This window comes from Heteronotia binoei, chromosome 9, assembly GCF_032191835.1.
Source record: "Heteronotia binoei isolate CCM8104 ecotype False Entrance Well chromosome 9, APGP_CSIRO_Hbin_v1, whole genome shotgun sequence".
Taxonomy (NCBI): Eukaryota; Metazoa; Chordata; class Lepidosauria; order Squamata; family Gekkonidae; genus Heteronotia; species Heteronotia binoei.
The window spans coordinates 88567776-88578956 of NC_083231.1; the positions used below are offsets into that span (position 1 = coordinate 88567776).

An 11181-nucleotide genomic window follows, 5' to 3' on the forward strand; every position below is an offset into this window, starting at 1 on the left:
TGGGAACTATATTGCTGCAAAGGCTGATTGGAAATCTAGATTAATTATTGGTTTCATCATATCATTTAGTTTAGCCATGATATATATTTTCCAGTTGTTCTTACGCCAGAGGTTAATAGTAAGACTGTTTTCTGCTTTCCAGTTAGTTGCTATTACATTTTTAGCTGCATATAGAAGTAACATTTTTTTTCCTGTGTTTTTACAGTAGTTTTGGTTTCCAGCCCTAAGGGCAAAAAATTTTCTGATATATTTTCCTGTGGAAAATATTCCACTCTACATATAGAAATATAGGATTAGTTGTTGGTGTTGTGCTGCAAGTTAATTATGTTAGATGGGCTAAATGTGGTATATGGAACGTGGACAAACCCTAGTGCTTGTGCGTAAGGATAAGCACGAATCGTGTGATGAGCCAAAACTCATGCTGGATTCTGTCCAGATCAGTGCTCAGGAGGCGACATTAAGCGCACACATGGTTTCCTAAAAAATCTCCAAGCTTTTGGTCGCAGCTCAGAAAATGAAACCCACTTAGAAATTCTTATGTGAAAATGTTAGGCACTGGTGGGGGTGGTGTTTTCCAACCCTGGAAACTCAAGTAAGGACCCTCCAGAGCTTGGCAGGCACAGTTACCTGCCAACAACATTCATTGCAATGGGACTCAAATCTATATAAGTGTTATGACGAATGCATGTTCCCTTAGCTGGAGTTGTGGTTTTGGACAGAGAGGGTGTACTTGCAATGGGATAAAGAGCTTTGATGCTGGACATGGTGGGAGGATTGCTTAGCTAGCTTACTCTGTGTCGCAATTCAGTTTTTATTTGTTTGCTGCAAAGGGTAGAAAAATCAGGATTGAATTCCTCTTTTACATAGTATATTTGTTTAGCATGATTTTTCTGTTGTCTGCTTCCTTGGTAGTTTCCCTTCCCTTCCCTTCCCTTCCCTTCCCTTCCTCTTCTTTTCTTTTCATTTTATTTCAACCCCTCCCCCCCTTTGGGTTTTAGTAAAATGAAGGATTGCTTTTTGAGGCGTGGGTTTCGATTAATTTTCTGTCATTTTATTCCCCACACACACTGTGGACTGCTTTTCATTTTGGAGTGATGGGTGTTCATCTTTACTGCCCACTGACTTGTCTTTACTGCCCACTGTTCTCCATTTGAACCCCTCCACTGATGTTCTTCTTGGGGGGCCATCTGTGTTTTTCAGCCTGTCTCCCTGCGCCCACTCTGCCTTGGGGGATTTATTCCAGAGTTACTGGAATGACTTCCCTTTATTCCCAGCCCTCCATTTGAACCTCCTGTACTGACCTGCCTTTCCTTGGGGGGTGTCTGCCAGCCTGCCTCCTTGTACCCATTCTGCCTTAGGGGACTTGTTCGAGTGTAACTGGGATGACTACTGTAGTGCCCAGCTCTCCAATAGAAACCCCATCCCACTGATCCATTTCTTCTTAGGGGTGATTATCAGCCTGACTCCTTTTCTCTTGCATCCACCCTGCCTTGGTAGAATTGTTCCAGATAATTGTATTTGGGGTCTGCTTGGGTCTCCATTACAAACCCCCCTACACACACACACACACTTCTCTTTGGGGTGATTTGTCTTTGTTAGTCCACCTCCTTTCCTCCTCCACTTACTCTGCCTTGGGGTAATTGTTCCAGACCAGTGTAACTGGGATGACCACTGAACTATCTAACTCCATTAGAACCCCCCCCCCCACACACACACACTCTGATCTGCTTCTCTTTGGGGGTGATCTATCTTCGTTCGCTTGCCTGCTTTCCTCCTCCACCCACCCTGACATGGGGGAGTTGTTCTAGACCACCTTGCCTTGGGGAAATTGTTCCAGACCAGTTTAACTGGGGTGACGACTGAACTGTCCAGTTCTCCATTAGAAACCCCCTCCCACACACACACACACACACTAACCCACTTCTCTTTGGGGATTGTTTGACTGCATCCTTAATGTTCTGAACTGGTTTGGTTCTACAGAGCAGCAGAAGGTTTGGGACACAACCGTTCACAACTGACTCCAGATCACTTATGAGAAAGTTAAATACTGCTGGTCCCAAAAATGTGTATTTGGGAGACTTTGCTGCTTACATTCCTTCCTAGCCCATTTGTTTCCACTAAGTGCTTACTCTTTCATAACCAGTTACAGATATGTAAGAAGACTCCTCGTTTGATTTTATCCTATAACTGCTCAGTTTACCTAGAAGTCTGCATGAGGATTTCGGTAACTTTTTATTGTCATTTTTCATAACAATAAAATTAATATTTATACCTTGTATACTTTTATACAAAATTACACTAGATCAATGACATCATATAAAATAAATCAGATAACCAATAAAACATTTACCTCATGAGCTATTCTTCAGTCAGACAAATTTTTCAGTGGTAATATTTGTTTGGTCCATGGGTGTCACTGTTTTGAGGCTGCAGGCATCTTTCAACTTCTGTCACAGGGGATGGGACCAATACTCCCTTTAAAGCAGTGGAGTCTTGTGAGCAAAAATTCTACTTTGAGAGCTAGTGGTATTAAAGTTGTGAGCCATTGCATAAATTAGTTTGCTCTGGGGTCATTTTTCCTTAGCTAAGACAAAAGTATGTAAGCCATAGACTAAAAATTTGTGAGCTAGCTCACACTAACTCAGCATAGAGGGAAGATGGATGCGGCACAACTACAAAATGGCTGCTGTAGGAGGCAAAGCCAACCACAAAAAGCCAGGGAGTAAGGTCATTAATAACTCTGATAGGAACTCCTGAAGATAAGAGGCAGAAGCATTAACAGAATGCCTTTTAAAATGAACACATAGCTTATAAATATTTTTCTTACATGCAGACAGCTTACCTTCAGTTGCATAATAAAGAGCCTAATGCTGTGGTAGCAGCTGCTGCTGAAGATTTTTTGAAACCTGCACAGCTAGCCAGTTAAAAGTTCTGCTGGCCCTACACACTGTATAAAAACATTTGGCGGGCACCATGTTGTCTATGGGCACAATGCTGATCTACTCTCATGAACCACCTTTCCTATTCCTTTCTGAATACATTTTTTTAAAAAAAATAACTATATCTGAAGAAGTGTGTTTGCACACAAAAGCCTATACCTTGAATACATTTTTGTTGGTCTTAAAGATTCCACTAGATTCAAACTTTGCTCTGCTGCTTCAGACCAACACAGTTACCCACCTGACACTATAAAATCAAAGTTTCTGAAAGTCTAAATGTAAAGCATATGTTACTGTCAACCTATGTACATGTTTGATATTCTTAATTGGAATGTATTGGCAAGGCAGAACTTAACTTTACAGAAAGTGTGCTGATTACTTCTCAGCGAGGCATGTTCTGTAATAATTCTACTTTTTAATAATGCTTTCAAACAGTTTTCCTGGGGCAGACACTGGGATTATTGGCCTGTAAAGTCCTTGATCTTCCTAAATTCTAATCAGTGCTTCATTGGCTACTCTCCACTACTCTTCTTTTGTGGCTGCTTTTATGGATACAACCTATAAGTGTGGTAGGTGATGTAAAAGACTTCTACCCAAGACTCTGAAGAACTTTTGCTGGTGTACATGGAAAAGTACTGACCCTGATGGACTGATTCAGTATAAGGCGCCTTCGTGTGTTATCAGTAGAGGTGGTGGTGGTAGAGAACATATTTCACTGTGTATAAGTGGAGAAGGGGCTCCACACTACATGGGAGAACGGGGATGATCCCCTTGTCCAAATTTCTGTGTTCTGATTTGTGACTTCATGCCAGGAGCACTTCTAGAACAAAGCCACGAATAAAGTTGATTGTTAAATCCTCTTTCTAATATAGCCTTTTTTTCTCTCTTTTCAGCCATGAAGATTTTGAATTTATTTCTGGAACTCGCATGCGCAAACTGGCTCGGGAAGGGCAAAATCCTCCAGAAGGTTTCATGGCTCCTAAAGCATGGACTGTACTGACAGAGTATTACAAATCCTTGGAAAAGGCTTAGGCTGCTTATTACTTGCAGATCAACCTTTGACAGTTGATTTATTAGCAAGAAGGGGGGACCACACAGTTACCATTTGCACTACTTTGTAGTGTTGGTCAGGAAGTTCTTTCCTAAAAACAAATCTTCTTAACATCATTTTTTTGCTCGTCTTATGGATTCTATTACATATTGGCACCTAACAAATTGCTGGTTTTAATATCTTCTCTTTTTATTACAGTTAATATTATTGCAGGAAAATTTTTAAATCTTTTTTATATTTTTAGGCCCTTCACTGTCCAGCATTTCTAACTGCTGCTGCATCTTTCTTTTAGTCCTTTCACATTATTTAATGTAGTTTACAGTTTTGCTTTTTATAGTTTACAGGATGAATATAGCACTTGAATTAAAAAAAATTAGAGGTGCTAAATTCAATCAAAAGATTTTTTAAAATATATATATATATAATGAAATCAAACTTTTCTGTCAGTGGTCTTCTGAAAATCTTGCATAGAATCTCAGAATGGGCTTCACTGTATTGCAAATTAAACTTTCTGTATTGAAATTGTGTTGTGCTTATATATATTCTCTTTGCAATCAAGTGTAACAAGAGCGGTGGAAAGTAGTATTTGTCTTTTTAAAAAAGTATTTGTGTGTGTGTTTGCATGCCTGGAAATCATGATAACTTCTGGCAACCCCTACTCGAGCTAGGACTTTCTCCGGTGGTCTGGACAGTGGGTCGGTCCGACTACTGGGTATAGGCTCCTCCTCCTCTTCACAGGGTCGGGTCTTCCAAACGATCCGGAGGGGGAGTGGCCTATACCTCCCAGCTCCCGCCAGTTTTTCTTCCCGGCCTGCATGAGCAGGACGGTTTCTTCCTTAGCGCTCCTGAAGAAGCGCAGAAGATCCAGCAGAAAGAAAATTTTGTTTAAATTCTGGGAGCGTAGAGGTTGGCCCCAACAAACCCAGCAGAAGGGCACAGAACGTTCAGGGCTACTCAGGAGTAGACCCTGCGGCGGCGGAGAGCGTCTGAAGGCGAGCTCTCACAACGAGGCCCTTTGAAGCTCTGTTTCCCCGCAGACGCGAGTGGAACGGAGCGGAGAAAACAGGCGGCGATTCAAGCGGCAGCGCGGTAAGTCGTCCCGCGGCGGGAAGGGCCTGCGCGGGCGATCTAAAACCTGGGAAGGGGTTCCTTTCTACTGTAAGCTGACCGCATGCCTGGACCCTGAACTGCCGAGCATTACATGCTTGGCAGAGAGGGAGACCTTGGATAAGGGCAACTTTAAAAGGTTTTTTGCCTATAAGGTGCTGTTAGACCAGCCAGAGGGCGAAGTTTAAAAATTGCTGCCCTCCATTTTGAGCTTTTCCCGCCCTTTTTTGCTAGTGCCTTTTTTCTCACTTTCCTTAAGGGATCTGGAGTACATCAAAATGGCGGCTAGTTCCCAAAGCAACTCCCAAGCAAATTCGACTTGCCTCTGCTATCAGGAGCCCTGACCCCTCAACAAGAGGCTCAGAATCTCGACCTGACAGGGGAGAATGCCAAGACAAACTTGCTGCAATGGCTTAAAAGAGAAATGTTAAAAGAGTTGGGGCAGGACCTCAGTCAGAGTCTAGATTCCCCTTCTCCCTTGACGAAGCAAAAAAGACAAGAGGGAAGGAAAAGGTGTAGAGACCCCAGCCCTAGTGACGCCCTGGGACGATCTAAGGGCAAGGCTCACCTAGGCTTGGATTCCCCTCTCCTGAGTTCGGCTGAAGAGTCGGAGGACTCTGATCTACAGTCTGATAAGGAGGAAGGCGAGCTTTCAGATGAGGAGGAGGAAAAACCTGACACTGTGCAGTCTAGGCTTTTCCCCCTTGAATACTACTCTAAGTTGCTTCCTAAGGTTTTGAGGACCCTTAATTTTGTGGCCACACCTAAGGAAAATGAGGAGTTGGATCCTGACCTTCCCACAGGCTCAGGGGAAATGATGCCAAAGCTGAGCAGTGCTCAGACGGGGGTTCCCTTACCGGCGGCCTTTTTTGCTCTGGTTAAAGCGGAATGGGAACGGCCGGCTAAACCTAAGGCCAACCAACAGGTCATCCCCAAACTCTATTCCCTGATTCCACAGGCCACTGAGAGGCTAAAATTGCCAACGGTGGATGACCCTGTGACTAGCCTGATCTCCAATTCGGTCCTACCCATGGATGCAGATGGTTTACCCAGGGATCCATGTGATAGGAGGATTGAGCAGGCTTTACGCAAGGAATTTGAAGCGACAGCATGGGCTATCAAAGCAGCCACAACTTCCTCATTGTTCGCCAGAGCAATGTGCACGTGGTCCAATAATTTAGCAGCAGCAGATAGTGGAGCTCCCAAGGAGTTCAAGGATGAACTCAAAAAGATTGCCCTATCTGCAGCCTTTGTGGCAGATAGTTCATTGGACGCCATGCAACTAGCGGTCAGAGCCATGGCATGTGGCGTTGCGGCTAGACGCAACATTTGGCTGCGTAATTGGGAGGTCGATACTACAGCCCAGGCCAGGGTTACAGCAGTACCATTTAAAGGATCCTTGTTGTTCGGGGAGGGCCTAGATAGGTTTCTCATTGAAAACAAGGATAAGAAGAAAGTCCTACCCTCCAAGGGTAAAGACACAAAACAGAGGAAGCCTTTTTCTTCCTTTCGAGACTCCAAAAAGCCATCCAGATCAGGTCCCTTTCGTTCCTTCAGAGGAAAGTGGCAACAGAAAGGACGTGATTCCAAACCCTATTACTCTGGGAAGTCAGATCGGAGTTCCAAACCCTGTTCCAAAAAAGGGGGATCCCAATGACTATGCTCCTCACCAGATGGCAGGAAAAATAGGGGGTCGCCTTTCCTTGTTCGCAGGCACCTGGAACCAGTCGATTCAGGACAAATGGGTTCTAGAGGTAGTGGAACAGGGCTATGCCATAGAATTCCACTCCCCCCCCTCCCAACCACTTTCGTTGGGTTCCGCAAAAAGGAGATTTGATTGCTCACAAAGCAATGCTGATGGCCATTCAACACCTGGTGGATATAGGGGCAGTGGAGCCCGTCCCAATACCCCAACAGGGTTTAGGAGTTTATTCAATAATATTTTTAGTTCCAAAAAAGAACGGGGAGTTCAGAACCATCCTGGATCTGAAATGGCTCAACAAGTTCGTTGTGACAAAGCATTTCAAAATGGAGACCCTTCGGTCAGTGCTGTTAGCCATTCAGCCTCAGGATTTTCTGGCTTCCTTGGATCTATCAGAGGCCTACTTACATGTTCCCATTCGGGAATCCCACAGAAAGTTTCTACGTTTCTCCTACGGGGGGAAACATTTCCAGTATCGGGCCTTACCGTTCGGCCTGAAGTCTTCGCCCCGGGTGCTTACAAAAGTTCTGGTAACCCTGGTGGCGGAGCTGAGACTACAGGGCGTGGCCCTGTTTCCTTACCTGGACGACATTTTGGTGAAGGCGGGGTCATACCAACAATGCCAGGAGGGCATTCATTGGACTGTGACCATGTTGTGTGGTCACGGCTTCGTAGTGAATCTGGAGAAGAGCAATCTTCTTCCCTCTCAGAGGCTAGTGCACCTGGGAGTGGAGATAGATACAACCAGGGACAGAGTCTTCTTAACCCTGGAGAGACGGGAGAAGTTCTGTCTCCTGTTACAAGGGATCCTACAACGACGCAGGGTGTCGGTTATGATGTTAGCGCAGTTGTTAGGGATGATGGTCTCCTTTCAGGATTTACTCTCCTGGGCCAGGTTCCACACTCACCCCCTGCAGTTCTTCCTCCGCCCGTTCCAGGAGGTTATAGGGAACAAAATCCCCAAACTGGTGACATTTCCACCAGAAGTAAAAACCCAGTTGCAGTGGTGGCTGGACCCGAATCGTTTCCTTCCAGGTCATCCCCTACACGAGCCCCAGAGGGTTTGCATGACCACAGATGCCAGTCTATGGGGTTGGGGGGCTCACTCACAGGATCAAATGATCCAGGGTCAATGGGAGCCCCACGAGACGAAACGGAGTATCAACTTCCTGGAGCTCAGAGCGATTCGACTAGGATTGCAGGGTTTGCAGGCGGTCCTGAGGGGTCGTCATGTCCTGGTGAAAACGGACAACTCGACAGCCAAAGTGTATGTGAATTGACAGGGAGGAACCAAGGTGAGATCTCTCCATGCCGAGGTGAAGGTTCTCTTCGAGTGGGCGGAAACCAACCTCCTATCGATCAAAGCGGTGCATGTTCCAGGAAAGGACAATCTATTAGCGGACTGGCTCAGCAGACGCTGGCTGGACCAGACGGAATGGATGTTGCACAGAGTCACCTTCAGTCTAATAGTGGACAGGTACGGTCCGGTGACGGTGGACTTGTTTGCCACGGCGGAAAATTGTCAGGTGGACAGGTTCTTTGCCAAAAACAGAGACATAAGAGCAGAAGGCACCGATGCTCTCAGCGCCGAGTGGCCAGTGGGACTTCTGTATGCCTTCCCGCCCCTTCCTCTTTTACCCAGGGTGGTTCAGAGGGTGGTGGAGCTAAGAGCGGAGATGGTGCTAGTGGCTCCTTTCTGGCCAAGACGGTCGTGGTTCCAGGAGCTTCTGAGGTTGTCAATTCAGCCTCCTTGGCGGCTGCCGAGGAGGGACGACCTTCTGACTCAGGGCAACATGTCTCATCCTCAACCAGACCTGTTACAGTTGACAGTTTGGAGGTTGAGTGGTTGCAGCTCGAGGAGCTAGGTTATAACAAGAGGGTGGTGGACACTATGTTGGCATCACGTAAATGTTCCACTAATAGGGTGTATAATACCACCTGGAAGGTCTTCTCCTCATGGTCGAACCAGCGGGGGTGGGACCCGATGTCGGTTAAGGTTAAAGGTATTCTTTGTTTTCTACAGGAAGGGGCAGATAAGGGGCTTTCCACTAGCATACTGCGGCGGCAGGTGGCTTCCATATCGTCCATACAAGAGGTGCGGGGGCGTAAGGCCTTGTCAGCGCATCCGCATATTAAAAGGTTCTTGAGGGGTGCTGCTCTTCTTAAACCTCCACAGATGCACAGGTTTCCCTCGTGGAAATTGAATGTAGTCCTACATGCCTTGTGCGGGCGTCCCTTCGAACCTCTGGCTTCCTGTGGGATCAAGGAATTAACTCTTAAAACGCTTTTTCTAGTAGGCATCACCACGGCATGGAGAGTGTCTGAGTTGAGGGCCCTATCGGTTGACAAGGAACTTTGCGTTTTTCATAACGAAAAGGTGGTGCTGAGGCCAGACCCATCTTTTATTCCTAAAGTTAATTCTGTCTTTCATAGGTCCCAAGAGTTGGTTCTTCCGAATTTTTGTCCCAATCCTCAGTCTTCTAAGGAAAGGGAGTTGCACTGCCTAGACGTTAAGAGGGCACTTCGTTTTTATATTGAACCTACAAAAGATTGGAGAAAGTCTGATTCCCTGTTTGTTTCGTTCAGCAAGAAGTCACAGGGATGACAGGTTTCCACTTCTTCTCTTAGCAGGTGGCTATGGGAATGTATTGTTCTGGCCTACAAGGCCCAAGGTCAGACCCCTCCAGATGGGATCACGGCTCATTCTCTGAGGGGTGCTGCAACATCAGCTGTGTATCGGTCCTTCCCATCATTAGAAGCTGTGTGTAAGGCAGCAACTTGGAAATCGGTACATACCTTTACCAGGCACTATAAGGTGGATAAATGGGCTTCAGCGGAGGCGGCCTTTGGGAGGCGTGTGCTGCAGCATGCACTCTAAACAGGGAAGCCGGTCCCGCCCGGGGATGTTCAGCTTTGTTATGTCCCAGTAGTCGGACCGACCCACTGTCCAGACCACCGGAGAACGGAAGATTTGTGTCACTTACCGTGAAGCTTCCTTCTCGGTGGACTGGCAGTGGGTTGGTCCGGCCCGCCCGTTGGCGGTTGAGCGGCTTCCTGGGTTTTGGAGATGGATCCTGGAGCCTCTTCTGTTCCTCTCTTAAAAATGTTGCCTTTTTCTTTATTGGCAATGTTCTGTTTCGATATCCCATTTTGTGTGGTGTATTGAAGCGTAATAAACTATTATCCTCTTTTATCTGTCTCTGTATGTGAATGGGGAGGTTTGTGGAAATTTTTTATTCCTAAGGGGATGCGGCTTGGATACACCTGGCGGGAGCTGGGAGGTATAGGCCGACCCTGTGAAGAGGAGGAGGAGCCTATACCCAGTAGTCGGACCGACCCACTGCCAGTCCACCGAGAAGGAAGCTTCACGGTAAGTGACACAAATCTTCCGTTTTCAGAGAAGTGTCTTGTATTGCCTTCCTCTGCATTCCAGCCCTGGTATTCCTTGGAGGTCTCCCTTCCAAGTACTAGCCAGGGTTGGCCCTGCTTAGCTTCTGAGATTTGATGAGATCGGGCTTTGCTTGGGCTATTCAGGTCAGAGTGAAAATAGTATTTGTCTGAACATCACATAGTACCTTTCCCCCGATAGTTTCCACAAAGTTCTTGGGAAAAGGTTGACAAGACCAAATGGAAGCAAGTCTGCTACTAGCTATTGCTTATCACTTTGCCTTCCAGAATATACTGTTGTAAATTGGAGAACAAGTGTCAGAGAAGGCTGACGTAGAACATCGAAGCAACATCCAAGTCCATTCATTCATTCATTCACTCAGCACTACTTATATCCTGCACCTTCCCCCAAGGATTCTCCCCTCCTGCATGGTGGCCTCATAATATCCCTGTAATGTAGATTAAGTTGAGAATGGCTGCCCAGAGATAGGGTTACTAACTCTTGCCTGAGAAATGCCTTGAGATTTGGGGGTGATGCCTGTGGAGGCGGGGATTTGAGAAAGGATTCTACCTAGAATCTTTGGTATACCATAGAGTCTGATCTCTGAAGATGCCATTTTCTCCAGGCATACTTATCTCTATAGTCTGGAGATCAGGGTAGTGCCAGGAGATCTCCAGGGCATGCCTGGAGATTGGCAACCCTAGCAGAGTTCAAGGCTGAGTAAGGCTTGTCCTGCTGATATTTACTGTGTGAATAGTCAGGGAATTCCATTTAGTGATGTTCTGAACTGGGTGAAAGTGGAGAGGAAACATACAAGGGAATACTAGGTCCTTTTTGATGACTACTTTGCTGTGTTGCACCCTAAATTGGCAAGGTTCAGTTCTCAATCTTTGGAAATAGTAATAAAAAGAACACTGCTAAGCATACAGAAAGCAATTCCCTTCACTGCTGTAGGTCACTTCATGGAGAAAGAGTAAGGAAAGTGGCTGTTTCC

General features: G+C 46.1%; 1 protein-coding gene across 3 annotated transcripts in view; it reads left to right on the forward strand.

The window, feature by feature from the left end:
- Positions 1 to 4512, forward strand: part of PAPSS1 (3'-phosphoadenosine 5'-phosphosulfate synthase 1) — an 81906-nt gene extending 77394 nt beyond the window's left edge. For all 3 annotated transcript variants that reach the window (XM_060246955.1, XM_060246953.1, XM_060246954.1), the window contains one exon: positions 3833 to 4512. In XM_060246955.1, the coding sequence (XP_060102938.1) occupies positions 3833 to 3971 (139 nt within the window). In that variant the 3' untranslated portion in view covers positions 3972 to 4512. The remainder of the gene's footprint in view (positions 1 to 3832) is intronic.
- Positions 4513 to 11181: the final 6669 nt, after the last annotated feature.